The sequence below is a fragment of the Bubalus bubalis genome, chromosome 4, assembly GCF_019923935.1.
Source record: "Bubalus bubalis isolate 160015118507 breed Murrah chromosome 4, NDDB_SH_1, whole genome shotgun sequence".
Taxonomy (NCBI): Eukaryota; Metazoa; Chordata; class Mammalia; order Artiodactyla; family Bovidae; genus Bubalus; species Bubalus bubalis.
Window position 1 is genome coordinate 60,088,325 of NC_059160.1, and position 22,102 is coordinate 60,110,426.

At 38.7% G+C, this 22,102-nt stretch overlaps 1 protein-coding gene across 12 annotated transcripts in view; it reads left to right on the top strand.

Moving 5' to 3' along the window:
• NTN4 (netrin 4) overlaps positions 1–22,102 on the top strand; it is a 135,565-nt gene that overhangs the window by 102,705 nt on the left and 10,758 nt on the right. For 4 of the 12 annotated variants that reach the window (XM_025283686.3, XM_025283683.3, XM_025283685.3 and 1 more), the window contains exons 6-9: positions 7,726–7,939; positions 8,305–8,432; positions 17,166–17,234; positions 19,236–19,406. In XM_025283686.3, coding sequence (XP_025139471.2) covers positions 7,726–7,939; positions 8,305–8,432; positions 17,166–17,234; positions 19,236–19,406 — 582 coding nt within the window. The remainder of the gene's footprint in view (positions 1–7,725; positions 7,940–8,304; positions 8,433–17,165; positions 17,235–19,235; positions 19,407–22,102) is intronic. The other 8 variants (XM_044941483.2, XM_006051052.4, XM_044941484.2 and 5 more) reach the window with 5 other exon arrangements.

The following is a 22,102-nucleotide window of genomic DNA, read 5'->3' on the forward strand; positions in this document are numbered from 1 at the left end:
GGGGGTTAATTTCACAGTTATATAAGGGGTAAGCCACATAACCAGAATTTGAACTCTTAGTCTGACTCTTTAAGTTTTTGCCATTACCAACTCTATTAGATTGTCTTTGTATTGTAGGTAATGTCTTCTGAGACATTACAGGTACTTTCCAAACAGTTGTATTCATCATCAGCCTTTGTGATTGAAACAGATATTAGTTTCAGAGCCTTATATATACACAAGGTTATTTTAAAAGTGTTCATCCATTGTTCTATTTGTAGTTACCTTTTCTAAGGAAAAAACCGCCTCTGTCCTCAGTCTTGTCTGTACATGCTCTGTGGAGGGACAATACATCACAAAATAGATGTGGTGCTACTAATACGTATCTGTAAATGAGATCTGTACAACATTTAGCAATTATCTAAATTCATTATTTGAAGGAAAATTGTTGTGAAATCTTTTGTGAAGTACTTATTTCCTCTGTCTCATCTGTTCTGGAAGTTTTGTGCTACTGTGTCATGTTTTCTTATAACAGGACATACCAGACAGAACATACTGTTTAAAATAAGTTGTTTCATTATTAAAGAAATCTTGTGACAATAATGAGGAATTAAAATGACATTTTAAAAATAATTTTGCTTTGTCAGTATGGTTGTACAAGAGCAGCCTAGGGTGAATTTTCTTTTGGGAGGTAGTGGTATTAATAATTACTCCAGTAATAATTTACTTCCTAGATAGATCACATAGCCTCTAAATATTGGGTTGGCCAAAAAGTTCATTCAGGGTTTTGTATAAGATGTTACAGAAAAACCTGAACGAACTTTTTGGCCAACCCAGTGTATCTGGTTACTACTCAAAGCACCATTTTGGCTGTCGGGAACAATTTACCACAGCTGAATACCCCCCCAAATGATAATGAAACTAATAATTAAGTTTAGAATAATAGTATATGGTGTCAGTTCAATCTCTACTATTGGGTTTTGTGTCTACCAAGGAGAAGACAAAACTGAAGTTAAGGGTTTATGTCACTCTGGGTTCTAATTTTTTTTAAAATGTATTTATTTGGCTGCTCCAGGTCTTAGCTGTGGCATATGGGGTCTTTAGCTGTGGCATGTGAACTCCTAGTTGCAGCATGTGGGGTCTTCCCAGACCAGTGATCAAACACATGTCTTCAGCATTGGCAGGTGGATTCTTTACCACTGAACCACCAGGAAAGCCCCCTTGGTTTTAATTTGATATTCACCATAATGAATGTATAAAATGTAAGTGTTTGGGTTGAATTTTAGAGTCAAAAATTAGTAAGTTATTGATTTACAACAATTAGTAAATTATTGATTCTAAAATTCAACCCAAGCACTTACTGTTTATGTTGGAAGATCATAACCTGAACTGGAATCTAAGAAGAACCTTCCCTCCTCCTCCCAAACAAGGAGAAAATATACTTCCATTTTGGAAGAAAATAAGAAATGTAGATTATGTATGTAATAGATATTGCTTGCCATAGAAACTTCAGGAGATAGGTATGCAAGGCGAGCCTCAGTGTGCAGTCTGAAAAAGTATGCCATGAAAGGTGTCAGGGGCTTTTGCCTGGAGCTAATTCTGCATAGTTTCCAAATGGTATTTTTATCTTTTAATTATGTGAAAAGTCACATTGACAGAAATCCACTAGCACGTGTAATAGAATCACATTCTTCTCTGGCCATTCCTGAAATGTGTGTAGGTTTTAAAATATATGGCAGTACAGAGAGGTCAAATCCTAGAAAGGACTGGATTTTTCCATAAGAGTAAAAGATAGCGGTGGTAGTGGTGGAATACCATATAATACAATAGATGAGTCCTACCTTGTCTTTCTTCTGGTCCCCTGTCTGCTGTCAAGAACTAAGTTGACTTAACTGAGTGATACGGTAACTATTGGTTTAGTCACCTCAAAATGATGAAATGTTTCTATTGGATTATGGGATTTAATTTAATTAAAACGTCTTCACATAGCATTTTGATACATTCATGTTACATACTGTATAATCTCTCCAAATTATTTAATTAAAAACAAATGAAAAATCAAAAATACTTTGCTATCAAGAGGAAATGCCTAATGTTTTCATAACAAAACCCAACCAAAAGAAAAAAAAATCAGGGGATTTAATGTCAGCAATCACCATAACTGTATGAACCGAAATAAAGTTGGTCTCCTGAAAAACTCACTGTTTTAGAGGCAGAATGTTTACTTTTCTCCTTGCATTAGATAAGTTTTTTTAATCTTCTAATAATTATTCTTCTAAATTCTGGATATCTTTAAGAGCCAAAAATATCAAATCAGTGCCTGGGAGTCTGTTCAGTATTTAACACACAGTAAGTGCTCATTAAATGTCTATTGGGTAAGTGAACAGATAAATAAATGCTGCCTTAAACAAACACACACACTTATCTTTTCAAGCAATGTCTATTATGGTGTTTTCCTCTGCTGCCCTTTGTAAATAGCTTTTTCATCACTGCCTTTTAATTCAAATAAACAGTCTTTTATTGAGTAGCCAGAATCTGCTATTTGCTAGCTGCCTGTTAAGTCCTAGGGACATACACTGCTGCTGCTACTGCTAAGTCGCTTCAGTCGTGTCTGACTCTGTGCGACCCCATAGACGGCAGCCCACCAGGCTCCCCTGTCCCTGGGATTCTCCAGGCAAGAACACTGGAGTGGGTTGCCATTTCCTTCTCCAAGGGAGATACACTATGACTCATTTAATTCTTAATACAACCTGGTAAAATAGAAACGTGAGGCTCATAAAGATAAAAAAATTTAGCTTGGAGTTGAACCCAAGTCTCTCCACTAAAGACTTCAGGGGGTAGGTGAGTGAAACCCATGCTCATCTTCAAGGAATTTACATACTGGTTGGTCAGAGAAAAGTAGACACCTGACTGTCTGAAATGCAAAGTAGAAGTGAGCAGAGCTATAACAAGAAATGCTATTTTTAAAGCACTAAGAGGTTTCAAATAAAGGATGAAATCATATTCAACTATGTTGAAATAGGGAATGATTTCTAAGGTAAACTTGCCCATTAGATAGATAAATGGAATGGCTGCTTTGGGCTTCATACTTGGTGGGGTGGGAGAGGGTTGCAGCGGGAAGGGTGCCGCATCTTTTCTGAATATCACTGAATTTCAACTGTGAGGTTTTGTCTTTATAAGAAAGATGCAAACAGGGCTCCTACCATGAGCATTTCCACTACTCCAAATCGTTGAATCATTTTGACCATGGCCTTCCAGAGACAACCTTTAGGGTTGGCACTTGAATAGATCTTAAAGGATGTGTAGAATTTAGAAAGACAGATGTAGGAGAAAAGATTTCCCTATTGGGATTCATAAAGGTACAAGAGCAGGAAAGATTGGGGTTCCACTTAATTAGAATAAAGGCTAACTGCAAGAATTCATCTCATTCAATTAGAATAAGGGCTGTACACAAGAGAGTAATGAGAAGTTAAAGTAGGAAAGTGGGCTAGGGCCATAATATGAAGGACCTTAAATATTTGACTAAGGGGTAGTTGTGTTTTGTAAACTACAAATGCTTCATAAACATTAGAATTATTAACTAACACATGTTGGTTGAGTGAGCAAATAAATGAATAGTCCCAAGAAGATAATTTATACCTTTTGTTTTTAGAAAGGGCAATATTCCATGTTCTTATTTTAGTGGTTCTCAACCAAGGAGAGCATAGAGAGGAAAGGAAGGGTATATTTCACAGATATAACATGTATAGAATTTTTGTAGACTTCTCACATTCCTGCTGGTTTGAAAACTACTACCCTAATGATTATAGGCTTAACAAAATGAAGGAGATCTAGACAGAATGCTGCTGCTGCTGTTGCTGCTAAGTCACTTCAGTCGTGTCCAACTCTGTGCGACCCCATAGACGGCAGCCCACCAGGCTCCCCCGTCTCCGGGATTCTCCAGGCAAGAACACTGAAGTGGGTTGCCATTTCCTTCTCCAATGCATGAAAGTGAAAAGTGAAAGTGAAGTCGCTCAGTCGTGTCCGACTCTTAGCGACCCCATGGACTGCAGCCTACCAGGCTCCTCCGCCCATGGGATTTTCCAGGCAAGAGTACTGGAGTGGGTTGCCATTGCCTTCTCCGCTGAACAGAATGCTATACCATTAATACCTCCATTTCTTCAGATCCTGTTCTTCCAAGTCACCAATGCCCTCCTGTGTGACAGCATTACTGTCCTATTATATATCTTATGTGACTAACACATTCTGCTTTGTTTGACATTGTTAATCACTTGAAACTTTCTCATCCTTTGGTTTCCATAACAACATCTACTTGATTCTTCTCCCTTTCTATCTGGTCCTTATCTGCTTCACAAGTTACTGCTCCTCCACTGCCTGGACTATGTGGGTGTTCACCAGTGTTCCACTTTGGTGGAACTTCTTACTTTACTTACTTACTTCTTACTTACACTTCTTACTCTGTATACTATCTCTGGGAAATCTCATCCAGTAGTCCTAGTTTCAATTCCCATTTGCTGACAATTCTCAAAACTGTATTTGTTATTCCAACCTTCTATTACACTTCGGATTATTATTTCCAGTTGCTTGGTATAACTTATTGGGCTTCCCTGGTGGCTCAGATGGTGACGCTTCCACCTGAAATGTGGGAGACCTGGGTTTGATTGCTGAATTGGGAAGATTCCCTGAAGGAGGGCATGGCAATTCACTCCAGTACTTTTGCCTGGAGAATACCCATGAACAGAGGAGCCTGGTGGGCTACACAAAGATCTGGACATGACTGAGCAGCTAAGCACAAACATACACAGTATAACTTATTAGTGTATTCTTCAGACATCTCAATATGTCTAACCCTGAACTCATCTTTTTCTCCCTCTCTTCCTTATCTCCACCCCAACATGGATTCACCTACCCCAACCTGCTCTATTCACTTTCATAAACTAGAAACCTTAAAATCTTCCTGTTTCTGTTGTCCGTCAACAATGCATTCTTCCTCATCATCCAGCCCTTGAATCCTATCAGTTCAATATTTAAAAAGTTTTTCACATCCAACCTTTTCTCCTGTTCCTTCATCTGCTGTCTTAGTTCAGTTCCTTGTTTTCTCTCATTTGTTTGGTTTCCCTGACATCAGTCCCTCCCTACTGTAGTCTATTTATGATGTCACCAAAGTAAGTGTCAAAATTAAATTCTAACCATGTCATAATTCTGCTTTTTTTTTTAAAACTGTTTGCTTCCTATGATTCTTTATACCCATAAGACAAAATTCAACTTCTTAGCTTAGGTTCTGCCATGGTCTGGTTCCAAACCTAACTCTACACTTTTTCTTCTGCCTCATCAGTTGGGAAGATCCCCTGGAGAAGGAAATGACAACCCACTCCAGTATTCTTGCCTGGAAAAATCCCATGGACAGAGAAGCCTGGTGGGATATAGTCCATGGAGTCGCAGAGTCAGACATGACTTAGTGACTAAACAACAACAATGGTATCAGTTCCAACTGCTTTCCCCTAAATGTATACTCTACACACACTAAACTTCTCACATTCCCCAAACAGGCCCTTTCACATACGACTCCCACAGCCTGGAATGACCTTCATGTCAATTCCATAAATTCTTATTTGGGCATCTACTATACTCTGGACTCTGTTCTGGAGTATAGAAAGCCAAAATAAGAAGATAAAGATGCTTCTGTCAATGAGTTCAGAGTCTAGTAATAAGGGAGACAGGCACATAAACAAATAATAATGATGCACTGTGATACACACAAAATAGAAATACATACAAAGAACAGAGGCAGTGTAGAAGAAAGAGTGGTTAACTATCTGGGAGGCATGAAACAAGGAGGCTGAAACTGTCACAGCATTGTTAGTCGGCTACTGCATATGTGCTAAGTCGCACCCACCAGGCTTCTCTGTCCATAGGGCTGAGGAGAAGGACTCTTGATTAATATAAAGAACTTGCAGAAATGGTGATTATAGATTCTAGTCTGAGGAGCTGTCTTAGCCTATGCAGGCTGTTATAACAAAATATCATAGACTAGGTGGCTTAAGGGCTTTCCAGATGGTCAGTGGTAAAGAATCCGTCTGCCAAAGCAGGAGCTACAGAGTACGCATGTTCAGTCCCTGGGTGGGGAAGATCCCCTGGAGGAGGAAATGGCAACACACTCCAGTATTCTTGCCTGGAGAATCTCAGGGAGAGAGGAGTCTGGCGGGCTACAGTCCGCAGGGTTGCAAAGAGTTGGATACAACTGAAGCGACTTAGCAGACAGGCAGGCAGGTGGCTTAAACATAAACATTTATTTCTCACAGTTCTGGAGGTTTAAGTCTGCAATATGATGCCAGCAATGGCCCGGTTCTGGTGAGAGCTCTCTTCCAGGTTGCAGACTGCCAACTTCTGTTGTTGCCTCACATCCTTCACAAGGAAGAGAGCTCTGCGCTCTTTGTCCCTTATAAGGGTACCAATCTCATCTCCCCTAAACTGTATCCAAACCTCCCAAAGGCTTCCCACCTCTTAATACCATCATGGTGGGGATTAGGCTTCAACACGCAAATTTAGTGGGAAGGACACAAACATTCAGCAAATCAAATCAAGCTTTCTTCCTGTGCCACATCTGAACTCTTCTAGTTGTATAGAACTGAAGAAACAACCAATCATTTTGTCCAAAGTCACTATGCATTCATGACTACTAATCTCAAAAGGTGCCCTTTATGCTGCTGGCAATTATACTTCACTTCCTAAGTCTCTCAGTCACTTTCCCACTCCCATTCTTTGTCATCTTTCTCACCTGATGACATAGTTTTCTATTTCATCCAGAAAACAAGCAGTCAGAAGAAAAGTCCCAGCTCCCACCATGGCATTTATCCACTTCCCTGCATTTGTATCCATATGCTCTGCCTTCCATCTTATTACTATGAACTAATTATGCTTTTACCCAAGGCCAACACCTCCTCTTCTACACCAAATCCCATCCTTTTATCCTTACCCAAGTATGCCCAAATATCCCTTTTAAAATTCTCCCATCTCTCTTTTACTCATCAGTTTCCCCCTTTCTACTGGATCTTTTCCACCAACATCAAGCATGCTGTAATTTCCCCCAGCTTAAAACAAACACAACAGACAAAAACTGAAACCTTCACTTCAGTTCCTGTCTCCAGTTTAAGCTACCACCACATTTCTGTGCCCTTATAGAAAAGCTCTCAATAGCGCTGTCTGTTTTCATGCTCAAATTCCTCTACTCCTATTCTCTCCTGAGTTTTATTCAATGAGGTTCACTACTCACTATTACACTGAAACTGTTCCTGTCATGGACACCAGTGGTCTTCATGCTGTCAGGTGCATTGATCCATTCCTGCCCTTCATCTGCTTGGACTTACAGCATTTAACACAGTTGATGTTGCCCACCTCCTTGGAGCTTCAGCTTCCAGAACACCATGCACTCATGATTATTTTTCTTTCTCACTAACTGCTTCTTCTTTGTCTTCTTTGCTTATTCATCCTCATCACCCCAGACAAAAAGCCGTTCATATTAATGCCTTTAATTTAATGATAAATTAGGTGGTTTAGCGACAGATGTGCTTTTCTGATGATGTCTTCTTATCTGCAGTTTAATTAGCTTTCACTCGCTGAGCATACAGTAAGTGGGTAAAGGAGGAGCCTCAGAGATGTGCTGTGTGGTGAGAGGAAACAGCTGGGGACCAATCTTTGCAGATAACCGGTTCACTCATTGGTGCTTCTGTGTCTTCTCTGTTGTAGTGTGTTCCTGTCATCCAGTTGGATCAGCTGTCCTTCCTTTCAGCTCGGTGACCTTCTGTGACCCCAGCAATGGTGACTGCCCGTGCAAGCCTGGGGTGGCAGGGCCACATTGTGAGAGGTGTATGGTGGGGTACTGGGGCTTCGGAGACTACGGCTGCAGGCCTTGTGACTGTGCGGGGAGCTGCGACCCTCATACAGGAGACTGCCTCAGCAGGTGAACAAGCATGGCTCTTGCTCTCATCTCTGTGTCTTTCACATTCTTTTGAAGATCTGATGGTGATCTGGAAAACCTTACATGCCACTGGAGGAGCAAAGATGTAGTTTCACATCTCTTTAAAGAATTTTCGTCAAATTGCAGAATCAAGGAAATTGTGCTTGCAAGATTCTAGAGATGGTCTGGTTCATTTTGCAAGATGAATTATTCTTTTTAACAATAGGCCCTTTATGATACTATTTATTTCTGAAAAGTGAAAAGATAGGAAGATAGCTGACAAGGTTTAAATCCCTATAAATACATTCATTTAATTTAAGTTCTAAGAAATTCCTTAATAGGTTCTTCATCGTTTTCTATTTTATTAGCAGCACAGACATAGACTGGTATCATGAAGTTCCTGACTTCCATTCCATGCAAAATAAGAGTGAGCCAACCTGGGATTGGAAGGATGAGCAAGGATTTTCTGCACTTCGACATTCAGGTGGGACAAGAGGTATAATTAGAGATGATATTTCTGGGTCTGGTCTCGAGTAGCAGTGATCCATGACAAACCAGAGAACAGATTTTGAATCTTATAAGGGGAATGCTTTAGTTCTGAGGTTAACCAGGTAGTGAACCCCATAAGTATAAAACTATTAAATATAAAACAAGCTTTTTAAATTTTCTTATTGGTAGAATAACATATAGTTAGAGTAAAAAATTGGAAAACACAAAATATCAAGTAAAAAAAATACCCAAATCTCACTATCCCACTCTTAGTACTTTGGTGTGTTTCCTTCTCTCTAAAATATACTGTTTTGATGGAAATGTACAGATCCATTTAAAAGAAAAATATTCTTATAGACCGAGTGTAACTCAGTATGTACAAAACAAAAACTAGCTGTGAATGCCTTATGTTTATAGCATAAAGCAAAAACTAGCTGTGAATGCCTTATGTTTATAGCATAAAGCAAAAACTAGCTGTGAATGCCTTATGTTTATAGCTTTGTTACAACTCTAAAAGTAATTTTATAGACTAAATATAAGCCAAATAAAACTAATAAAATTCATGTTAACAATATTAATTGAATATGAAACATGATTTTTACTGAAGTCAAAACACTGTTTACTCTATAAAGATGATTCTTTGAGCTTATGAAGTCTATACTACTCTTTCTTCTGATTCAGTTTTGCTGTGATATTTATCTGCTCTGTCATTTGAGGAGCATGCTGTAATATTGGTGTGAATACATAATTTCTGGGTTTATCCTGTCTGTATTCTTTTCTCATAGAAAATCAAGTGTTTCTATTTAGCACCAACTTACTCTTATCAAAAATACAAATGTGGACAAAAAATCTTGTCAGCATTTGGCTATAAAGTGATCACCAAATCATCCAAATAAAACTTAAAATAAATTTTAAAATATTTTTATTATTAAACATTACAAACACCAAAACTATGATATGAACACCCATATGAACACCTTGTAATGCTATCAAATCTTAATTTTGCAATAATTATCTCATGTGCTAAGTCACTTCAGTTGTGTCCAACTCTTTGTGACCCTATAGACTTAGCCCACCAGGGATTCTCCAGGCAAGAATACTACAGTGGGCTGCCATGTCCTCCTCCAGGGGATCTTCCTGACTTAGGGATTGAACCCACATCTCTTGTGTCTCCTGGATTGGCAAATGGGTTCTTTACCCCTAGTGCCACCTGGGAAGCCATATTTTCATTTAAATTATAAGATATTACAGATACATTTGAAGCCCTAGGTGTACCAATCTACAAACTCAAGTAGCCTTCCTTATGCCATAGAATAACCACTAACCTGAATTTTGGTGTTCACCATACACTTTCATATTTTTACTATTTTACTATACATATAGTAAATAGTGAGCTTCCCTGGTGGCTCAGATGGTAAAGCGTCTGCCTGCAATGCAGGAGACTCAGGTTTGATCCCTGGGTTGGGAAGATCCCATGGAGAAGGAAATGGCAACCCACTCCAGTACTCCTACCTGGAAAATTCCATGGACTGAAGAGCCTGATAGGCTACAGTCCATAGGGTCACAAAGAGTCAGATACAACTGAGCGACTTCACTTTCACTTTCATCAGATCAGATCAGATCAGTCGCTCAGTCGCTCAGTCGTGTCCGACTCTTTGCGACCCCATGAATCGCAGCACGCCAGGCCTCCCTGTCCATCACCAACTCCCGGAGTTCACTCAGACTCACGTCCATCGAGTCAGTGATGCCATCCAGCCATCTCATCCTCTGTCGTCCCCTTCCCCTCCTGCCCCCAATCCCTCCCAGCATCAGTCTTTTCCAATGAGTCAACTCTTCACATGAGGTGGCCAAAGTACTGGAGTTTCAGCTTTAGCATCATTCCTTCCAAAGAAATCCCAGGGCTGATCTCCTTCAGAATGGACTGGTTGGATCTCCTTGCAGTGCAAGGGACTCTCAAGAGTCTTCTCCAACACACAGTTCAAAAGCATCAATTCTTCGGTGCTCAGCCTTCTTTACAGTCCAACTCTCACATCCATACATGACCACAGGAAAAACCATAGCCTTGACTAGACGGACCTTTGTTGGCAAAGTAATGTCTCTGCTTTTGAATATGCTATCTAGGTTGGTCATAACTTTCCTTCCAAGGAGTAAGCGTCTTTTAATTTCATGGCTGCAATCACCATCTGTAGTGATTTTGGAGCCTAGAAAAATAAAGTCTGACACTGTTTCCACTGTTTCCCCATCTATTTCCCATGAAGTGGTGGGACCGGATGCCATGAACTTCGTTTTCTGAATGTTGAGCTTTAAGCCAACTTTTTCACTCTCCACTTTCACTTTCATCAAGAGGCTTTTGAGTTCCTCTTCACTTTCTGCCATAAGGGTGGTGTCATCTGCATATCTGAGGTTATTGATATTTCTCCCAGCAATCTTGACTCCAGGTTGTGTTTCTTCCAGTCCAGCGTTTCTCATGATGTACTCTGCGTATAAGTTAAATAAACAGGGTGACAATATACAGCCTTGACGAACTGCTTTTCCTATTCACTTTCATAGTAAATAGTATATAATTAGTATATTATATAATATTTTAAAAATCTTATGTACATGATAACTTACCTACCCCTTAAAATTATTTTTACTTAAATGTGTACTTTTTTTTAGATTTATCCATTTTTATTCTTCCATTGTTTGCCATTTAGGTTATCTCCAATTTCCAGTTTTCCACTATTACATACAGTGCTACCATGAATGTTTTCCTACATATGTTATATTGTGTACTTGAGAAGGAGTTTCACTAGATCAGGCAAACTACAGCCCTCAGGCCAAATCTGGCCTGCCTTATACTTTTCTGCAGGCTAAAGTTTCATCACTTCATGGGAAATAGATGGGGAAACAGTGGAAACAGTTTTTTTTCCGACTTTATTTTTTGGGCCTCCAAAATCACTGCAGATGGTGATTGCAGCCATGAAATTAAAAGATGCTTACTCCTTGGAAGGAAAGTTATGACCAACCTAGATAGCATATTAAAAAGCAGAGACATTACTTTGCCAACAAAGGTCCGTCTAAACAGGCTATGGTTTTTCCTGTGGTCATGTATGGATGTGAAAGTTAAACTGTGAACAAAGCTGAGCACCAAAGAATTGATGCTTTTGAACTGTGGTGTTGGAGAAGACTCCTGAGAGTCCCTTGGACTGCAAGGAGATCCAACCAGTCCATTCTAAAGGAGATCAGTCCTGGGTGTTCTTTGGAAGGAATGATGCTAAAGCTGAAACTCCAGTACTTTGGCCACCTCATGTGAAGAGTTAACTCATTGGAAAAGACTCTGATGCTGGGAGGGATTGGGGGCAGGAGGAGAAGGAGACAACAGAGGATGAGATGGCTGGATGGCATCACTGACTCGATGGACGTGAGTCTGAGTGAACTCCGGGAGTTGGTGATGGATAGGGAGGGCTGGCGTGCTGCAGTTCATGGGGTCGCAAAGAGTCGGACACAACTGAGAGACTGAACTGAACTGAAAGCTAACTGCTCTAAGGCTTAAACAGTTACACTTTAAGTGGTTACATAAATACCTACATAAAATCTTTAATTTTTCCCTGTGGCTCAAAAGTCTATAATGTTTATTATCTGATCCCTGTTCTAGGATACAACCTCATTTTGTTGCGTCTCAAGTGTTCAGTTCAGTCGCTCAGTCACGGCTGACTCTTTGCAACCCCATGGACTGCAGCTTGCCAGGCCTCCCTGTCCATCACCAATTGCCATAGTTCACTCAAACTCATGTCCATTGAGTCGATGATGCCATCCAACCATCTCATCCTCTGTCATCCCCTTCTCCTCTGCCTTCAATCTTTCCCAGCATCAGGGTCTTTTCAAATGAATCAGTTCTTTGCATCAGGTGGCCAAAGTATTGGAATTTCAGCTTCAGTATCAGTCCTTCCAATGAATATTCAGGACAGATTTCCTTTAGGATGGACTGGTTGGATCTCCTTGAAGTCCAAGGGACTTTCAAGAGTCTTTTCCAACACCACAGTTCAAAAGCATCAATTCTTCAATGCTCAGCCTTCTTTATGGTCCAACTCTCACATCCATACATGACTCATGGAAAAACCATAGCTTTGACTAGACAGACCTTTGTTGGCAAAGTAATGTCTCTGCGTTTTCTTCCAAGGAGCAAGTGTCTTTTAATTTCATGGCGGCACTCACCATCTGCAGTGATTTTGGAGCCCCCCAAAATAAAATCTCTCACTGTTTCCACTCTTTCCCTATCTATTTGCTGTGAAGTGATGGGACCAGATCTTAGTTTTCTGAATGTTGAGTTTTAAGCCAACTTTTTCACTCTCCTCTTTCACTTTCATCAACAGGCTCTTTAGTTCTTTACTTTCTGCCATAAGGGTGGTGTCATCTGCATATCTGAGGTTATTGATATTTTTCCTGGCAGTCTTGATTCCAGCTTGTGCTTCATCCAGCCCAGCATTTCTCCTCATGTACTCTGCATGTAAGTTAAAAAAGCAGGGTGACAATATACAGCCTTGACGTTCTCCTTTCCCAATTTGGAACCAGTCTGTTGTTCCATGTCCAGTTCTAACTGTTGCTTCCTGACCTGCATATAGATTTCTCAAGAGGCAGGTCAGGTGGTCTGGTATTCCCATTTCTTTAAGAATTTTCCACAGTTTGTTGTGATCCAAACAGTCAAAGGCGTTGGTGTAGTCAATAAAGCAGAAATAGATGCTTTTCTGGAACTCTCTTGCTTTTTTTATGATCCAACAGATGTTGGCAATTTGATCTCTCGTTCCTCTGCCTTTTCTAAAACCAGCTTGAACATCTGGAAGTTCACAGTTCAGGTACTGTTGAAGCCTGGCTTGGAGAATTTCGAGCATTACTTTGCTAGTTTGTGAGATGAGTGCAATTGTGCAGTAGTTTGAGCATTCTTTGGCATTGCCTTTCTTTGGGATTGGAATGAAAACTGACCTTTTCCAGTCCTGTGGCCACTGCTGAGTTTTCCAGATTTGCTGGCATATTGAGTGCAGCACTTTCACAGCATCATCTTCTAGGATTTGAAATAGTTCAACTGGAATTTTGTTGGGTCGCAAGAGTGCTTACTGTCAAATTTATCATTTACTGCCAAATAGCTCTCTCAAGTGGTTGTATCCATTTGCATTCCACCAGCAAAATATGACATCCTGTTGTTCATCCTCACTAATACTTTGTATTTTGTAAATATCTATACAGCATATACAAAGGGCCAAGCACTATCATAACTCATTCATTCAGGCCGTTTAACTCAGTTAATATTTATTGGACTTCTAAAATTAATGTTATCAAACCTAAATTTTTGCCCATCTGAAGGGTGTGAAATGGGAGCTTGCCATTTTAATTTCATTTTCCTGATTAGCAATTTTTCATGACTTCTGGGACATTCAGGTTTCTTTTTCTGTGAATTTCCTATTTGTAATTTTCTTACTAATTTGTAAGTGTTCTTTATAAACGCATTCTTTTAGCAGCTACTTATTGAGTAGCCTACGCTATGTGCCAGTGCTGCAAATAGAGTAATTGAACAGACAAAAATCTCAGTATCTTAGGAGCTTACATTCATGCAGAGGAAGACAGCTAATAAATAAATTAAATATTTAATGATGTTTAGTATAATAGAGAAATAAAGCAGGGATGGGGGAAAAGAAGGACTTGAGAGGGACACACTTCTAAGTAGGGTGATCAGAAAAGCCCTATGAAAGGACTTTTGAGGGAAAAAGACCTGAAGAAGGTAAGGGAATGAACTATACAGATAAAAGAGGAAGGAGTTTAGGCAGGAGATAAAGCAAATACAGCAACCCTGAGGTGAGACTGTGTGTGCGTGCCAGCTCAGTCACTTCAGTGTCGCAACTCTAGGGACTGTAGCCCACCAGGCTCCTCTGTCGATGGGATTTCTCCAGGCAAGAATGCTGGAGTGCCATGCCCTCCTCCAGGGGATCTTCCCAACTCAGGGATCAAACCCAAGTTTCTTGTCTCCTGCATTCGCAGGCAGTTCTTTACCACTAGCGCCACCTGGGAAGCCTGCTGCTACTGCTGCTAAGTTGCTTCAGTTGTGTCTGACTCTGTGCAACCCCATAGACAGGCAGCTCACCAGGCTCCCCTGTCCCTGGGATTCTCCAGGCAAGAACACTGGAGTGGGTTGCCATTTCCTTCTCCAACGCATGAAAGCTAGGCCTGGCTTATTTAAGAAACAGCAAGGAGGCAAGTGTGGCTGGAGCAGAGTTAAGAAACCACAGTTTTAATGCATTCTCATAAAGAATTATGGACCTTTCAAGAATCAAGAACTCAAATATGAGAAACACTCGATATCAGCAATTTTGTATCATGATTTTTTTTCACTTCACAATCTTAAGATCATTTTCTTAACTGGTGTTACTTTAATTTACAACAGGAAAGAAGGTAGGAAAGATTAGATAATATGAAGTTGTTGTATCTATCTTGTTAGCATTTGAAAAGGAAAAATCTTTCCCGTTAATTTTGTGCCTTAATGCTACTTAGTCTGAATTCTATGTTTGAACAATTGCTTTTGAAAGATTTCTTCTATTTTTCTAATGGTTTTTCAAATTCTTCAACTTTGTTTACCTATTTACCTGCCATGTTTCCATAACTAGGAATATAATGCATTACATGAAGATACTCTTAATTTCTACCACGTCTTGTGAGATGGAGAACATCAGATGAAAATTTCACTTAACTGGCTTTAACTAGTACAACAGAACTATAAATAATACTTCTTTTTTGAAATATTCTAACAACCCAGTATAACTAAATAGGTTTTCCTCCTCTTCCAGATTTCTATTAAGAAAACGCATCTGGGCTGAGGCCTAATCAAGAAAGATTTATTCAAATTTTAATGTCTGATTTCTTAGCATATGAAAAGGGAGTATTGGAAAGCAGCCAAGAAAAGGTTTTCAAATAACAGACCTATTCATGTTCTTTAAATTTTTTTTTTTCTTTTTTCCCCTTTTTTATTTTCATACAATTTTTAAAGGTTACTTTCCATTCACAATTATTACAAAATATTCACTATATTCCCCATGTTGTACAATACATCTTTGAGCCTCTCTAACACTCAATAGGTTGTATCTCCCACTCCCCTACCCCTATGTTGTCCCTCCTTACTCATGTTCTTATAGGCTGAAGGACTAAGGAGAAGAGCATTACATTCAGGAATAAGATATGCCATTGGTGGTGGGGAGGGCACTTCCCTGGTGGTCCAGTGGCTGAGGGTCTGTGCTCCCAATGCAGCGGGCCCAGGTTTGATCCCTGGTCAGGGAACCAGGTCCCACATGCCACAACTAAGAGTTTACATGCTGAAACTGAAAGATCCCACATGCCCCAGCAAAGATCCTATGTGTTGCAACTAAACCCAGTTCAGTTCAGTTGCTCAGTTGTGTCCGACTTTTTGTGACCCCATGGACTGCAGCACGCCAGGCCTCCCTGTCCATCACCAACTCCCAGAGCTTACTCAAACTCATGTCCATTGAGTTGGTGATGCCATCCAACCATCTCATCCTCTGTCGTTCGCTTCTTCTCCTGCCTTCGGTCTTTCCCAGCATCAGGGTTTTTTCAAATGAGTCAGTTCTTTGCATCAGGTGGCCAAAGTATTGGAGTTTCAGCTTCAGCATCAGTCTTTCCAATGGATATTCAGGACAGATTTCCTTTAGGATGGACTGGTTGGATCTCCTTGCAGTCCAAGGGATTCTCAAGGAGTCTTCTCTAACACCACAGTTCAAAAGCATCAATTCTTTGGCGCTCAGCTTTCTTTATAGTCCAACTCTCCCATACATGATTACTGGAAAAACCATAGCTTTGACTAGATGGACCTTAGTTGGCAAAATAATGTCTCTGCTTTTTAAAATGCTGTCTAGGTTGGTCATAGCTTTTCTCCCAAGGAGCAAGCGTCTTTTAATTTCATGGCTGCAGTCACCATCTGCAGTGATTTTGGAGCCCCCCAAAATAGTCGGTCACTGTTTCCATTGTTTCCCATCTATTTGCCATGAAGTGATGGGACCAGATGCCATGATCTTAGTTTTCTGAATGTTGAGATTTAAGCCAACGGTGAAAAAGACCCAGTACAGCCAAATAAATAAATAAAATTTTAAAGATATGCGATTTGGAGTTCAAATAGGTTTTGGAGTTCATTTAGCATTTGGAGTTCAATTAGGCTTTTGTAGCTCATTTAGCATTTGGATTTCAATTAACATGGTAGTTACCATACTCTCCTGCTTTGGTAGAATCATCAAAGGCCATGAGGTATCCACTCGGGTTGCTACAATTTCTGCATGAGCAATCCTCTGCATTGTTTGGATGATAAGCAGTGTTATTGAACAAATCACAGTAGTTCATTTTAAGCACTTTTGATTTATCTTTCCCATTATTTAATCCCATCATGATTTTCAACTTGCAAATCTTGTGCTCTGATTTCTCAAGAAACTTCAGCTAGAACCAATATGTCAATGTTTCCCACATCTCTGTATCTACCTACATCAGTTACAAGCATTAAAATATATCGTTTCTACTTTTCTATATTTCTCTTAGGTCAATACTTTGTTGGATGAAATAGTTTTCTTTTAAGTGACTTTTCATGGTTTCTTATGGATTATATTGTACAAATCATCAAGTCTTAAAAGGTTATGCCACTTGGATTTACTTGCTGATTTTTTTTTTACTTTGTTTCCAAATTACTAACACCATGTTCATTTACTTTCTTCAGGTAAATGTGAATGTAAGGAACAGGTGTTAGGAAACTCCAAGGCATTCTGTGGAATGAAATACTCATATGGTGAGTCTGAAGTCCATGAGTGCTTCCAAGGATCTATTCAAACTACCTGTACAAAGAGTTTTGAAGGAAATGAGTGGCCTGGTTTATGACATTCTCAACAAATCAAAGCATTAGTCTTATGTAACAGTAGTAAATACAGTATTCTGGTCTTGACCTAGATTTTCCTGATAGAGATGGTTTTGAATGTCTTAGTGAGAGTAGGAGGCTTTTAGAGCAAAAGCAAGGTTATCCTAGTATGTGGAAAGGAGGCAGACAACAACAACAACAACAACAACATCTTGACATGTAATCCTTTCCTATGAATGATTCTTATTTTATTAATCTAAAAGGAAAGTCTCTAGCCACTTAAATGACTCCTTGGCCAGTAGTACTACTAAGCAGAAATCAGTTTAAAGCAGTGTATTCACAGTGATTAAAAGCTCAGGCTTTGGATTCAGACCTCTGTGTGTTTTATTTCTGGTTTATTGGGTGGGTAGCTTAACATCTTGCCTGGAGAATCCCAGGGACGGGGGAGCCTGGTGGGCTGCCATCTATGGGGTCGCACAGAGTTGGACACGACTGAAGCAACTTAGCAGCAGCAGCAGCAGCTTAACATCTCCAAACTTCTTCATCTGTAAAACAGGGATGATGCCATCTTCCCCATGAAATGAGATTTTTGAAAACCACACAGCACATTTCCTTGCACATACTAGATGTTCAGTAAGTAGTAGGAGGGAAGGAGAAATATACTGGAAAGGCATTGAGACTAGCTCTCTGCCTGACTCTCTTCCCTGCCATCTCTGTCTACTCCTCTACCTTTCAAATACCCAGAAGATAGTGTATGGACAAAGGAAAATGTCATTGCCCTAAGTAAAGACTGTTACTATTTTTAAATTCTAAATGGCTTTATTCTTAAGTATAGGTAGCTCAGATGGTAAAGAATAGGCCCACTATGCCGGAGACCCTGGTTCAATCTCTGGGTTGGGGAGATCCCCTGGAGAAGGAAATGGCAACCTGCTCCAGTATTCTTGCCTGGAGAATTCCATGCACAAAGGAGCCTGGTGGGCTACAGTCCCTACAGTCCATGGGGTTGCAAAGAATTGGACATGATTGAGCAACTAACACTTTCACTTTCAATATATTAAAGATGCTTATCTTGCCGACATATCATTGACTAGTGTCTGAGTCTTTTATTATTCCATAACTTATACAGCCCCAAATATACATAATCCCTATCCACATCCATTTCATAAATGGAAGAGTATAATAGAATCATGAAACTGGAGCTCTGCCATCACACAGGACAGCTTCCTAATCCCAGTCAGCTTGAATTTTACACCAGGGAAGAAAAGTAACCAATAATATTTAATCTCTTTAGACTATGTAAAATATGTCCTGGCAATAACGTTTTGCTCCTTGTCATAACATTACACAAAGCCAGCCATAGAGTATAATATAGTCAGAATCTAAATAAAAGCCAGGATAACAATTCTACTTCCTGTGCATCTTTTTTCTTTTTAGATTTGATAGCTGAATGTGCTTAAGATTTATTTGCAGTAGACAAATGGTTGATATTCTCTTAACATAATGATATGGAAAGAAGTAACAGTTGAAAATGTCTAAGAAGGAAGAGGATAGTTAATATAGATACATTGGATGAAGTTAGTGTAAAATCAATGAGCCTAATGATTTTCTTTTATTGAGATATATAGTTAATATATAATATTATATGTTTCAGGAGTATAACTAGTGATTCACAATTTTAAAGGTTATATTCCATTTACAGTTATTATAAAATATTGGCTATATTCCCTGTGTTGTAAATACATCCTTGTAACTTGTTTATTTTATACATAGAAATGTGTACCTCTTAATCCCTAATGATTTTTAAAGCATATTTCCACATTATAATCACTAGTTCACTTTTCCATTATACTCTGAAATGCATATCTAAGTTGTTCAAAGTTCAAAGAATAGTATGAAATTCTATTCATTTTTACTTTTGGAATTGTGTTCTTACAGTGCTAAAAATAAAGATCTTATCGGCTCATGATAAAGGATCTCATGCTGAGGTCAACGTGAAGATTAAAAAAGTCTTAAAATTCACCAAACTGAAAATTTTACGAGGAAAGCGAACACTGTATCCAGAATCATGGACTAACAGAGGCTGCACTTGTCCAATCCTCAATCCTGGTGAGCATTAGATGTTACTAGCTTGATCCCTACCTTGTCTCTGCTGATTTGCTGCTTGTCTTACATTCTCTGAATCACAATCTAAATAAACTCAGCAAGAGCATCTCTCCTTTTCACCACCTGAATTCTGGGGAAAGTCCAAACGGAATTCTTCACATGCTCTATGCAAGTAAAATATTTTAAAATCCAGCAATTTAATATTTTCTGTCTTGAAGAGAAGTCTCAGATTGGTTCCAGTGGCAGTAGCAAGGAAAACATTTTCATGAATTCCTCTGCCACTAATACTGTACTGGAAAGCTAGGTCCTATTACAATGCCCTGGTTAGAACTTGCTCCCAAAGGAATTTCAAAGGCAAAATTCCATCTGTGCAAATAATATTGAATTCATTTTTTCTATTGCATGGGAAGCATCTGTTTCTTCTGGATAGAAAACAACTCTCAAGTTGTCATCATCTTCTTTTTCATTAAATGATCATTCTGGTTTCAAATCAAGAACAGTAAAAATAAACAAACAGCAGCAAAACTATAGAATCTTAGAGAAACTTGGAATGGAGGGAAATTTACACCTTAAAATAATATGGCAGACACAGAGGCAGGCCAGTAAGCATGGGATTCTGATCTGTTTACCTTATAAGCACAGTCTTTACATTGTATCATAATCTGCTTATTTCTCTATCTCTCTCACTAAATTTGAGGATGGGATTTAGATTTTTGACCATACTGTCTCCAGGATCTACCATTATTTCCAAGATAATAGTACTGCAGTACACAAATAATGAATTCTAGCAAAACAAATAATATATTTTTTAAATCTTCTATACTTCCCTGTTTACAAAGTTGCCATTTGTGTCTTAATGACACTCCTGAAACAGGTGCATAATTTGTGTTCTGGATCTAATTCTTTTCAAAGTTAAGTCCAGGAAAGCACAGTTACATTAAGAAGTCATTTATGGTCTTTGGTTAATAAATTTGAGAGAAGCAGATAACTGAGTGAGAGAGAGAGAAAAGCTATCAATAAAATATCTCCCAACCTAAACAATCTAAACAATGATATAACTGTTGACTTTGTTGACTAACCTCTCACACCCTTTTTATAGCTCTTCATATTTTATTTAAATTAATCTAAATTTTATTTATTTATTTACTTTTTCACTTTCTTTTTTTTTAATTTTATTTTATTTTAAAACTTTACAATATTGTATTGGTTTTGCCAAATATCGAAATGAATCCGCCACAGGTATACATGTGTTCCCCATCCTGAACGCTCCTCCCTCCTCCCTCCCCATACCATCCCTCTGGGTTGTCCCAGTGCACCAGCCCCAAGCATCCAGTATCGTGCATCGAACCTGGACTGGCGACTCATTTCATATATGATATTATATGTATTTCAATGCCATTCTCCCAAATCATCCCACCCTCTCCGTCTCCCACAGAGTCCAAAAGACTGTTCTATACATCAGTGTCTCTTTTGCTGTCTTGTATACAGGGTTATTGTTACCATCTTTCTAAATTCCATATATATGCGTTAGTATACTGTATTGGTGTTTTTCTTTCTGGCTTACTTCACTCTGTATAATTTTAATAAGGAAAATTTAAAAGACATTTTAAAATATGTTTCCAAAGAACGAACTAATCTGAATCTTGGATTTTGAATACTGGAGACTGAGTCATTAAGTTCTGTTTCCCAGTGATCTCTGCATAGGGGCTCTTTCTATAAGCACTTTTGACTAAACTGGCAAACAAACAACAAAAAAAAGAAATCTACTCAGTTTTTTAGTAAGACATTAAAAACAAAAGCTTTAACCATCTGCACCACCCTCCAGGAAGTGAACTATACTTCCTAATCAGGTTTCTGCCAAACAGAGTAAAAGAACCAACTGAGTTCATCACAATTGAAAACATAAGCACAATTATTCAAAGAATTCTTGAAAACATGTTTATTCACTTTGATGAAAAGACTTTGCCAAAGCAAAACCAGACACTCACTTTGTTTTTCCATTTTTACAAGTTTAATAGCTAAGGCCAAAGAAAGCTGATAAGAAAACACTGAAACCTTACACGCCAACCTGTTTCCTTTGCTACTTTTGAAAAGTAGTAATCTAGTTGGCATCCCTAAAAATTCATTCATTCTTACTTTCATGCATATATTTGCTCATTCATTTATTGAATATTTTAGAATGTCAAGACTAGCACTAAAATATTGTATTTTCTTTTTCTGTGGATAAAAAGTGAGCTTTGTGCCCTCAACCTTTCAGCAAAGTCGATGTCAAAAGCAAAGAGATATCAAAATTAAATGTAAATGCTAATAAGTGATACAACAGATAAAGTTATTTTTCATGCTAACTTTTGGTATGTTGCTGTCCCATAATTTACAGATTTATTCAGCATCATTTTCATTAGTTTAATTTATATTTATACTTTGACATAATGGCAAACTCTTATAATATTTGTTTTATTTGTACTTTCAAAGTAAATTCATCTAAATACTAGATGTAACACTGAAAGTTTCCTAAAAATTATTCATTGTATTTTTAAAGAGGGTTTTATTATTTTAGGGATGATACAAACAATATCACAACGATTATGTTTCAACTAGTCTGTTGATTAAATACTGGGATTCTTTTTCATGGAGAAGCTAAGGTTACCCTTTAAAGAATTTAAATACCTTATAATCCACCTTACATTTATGCTCTCCAG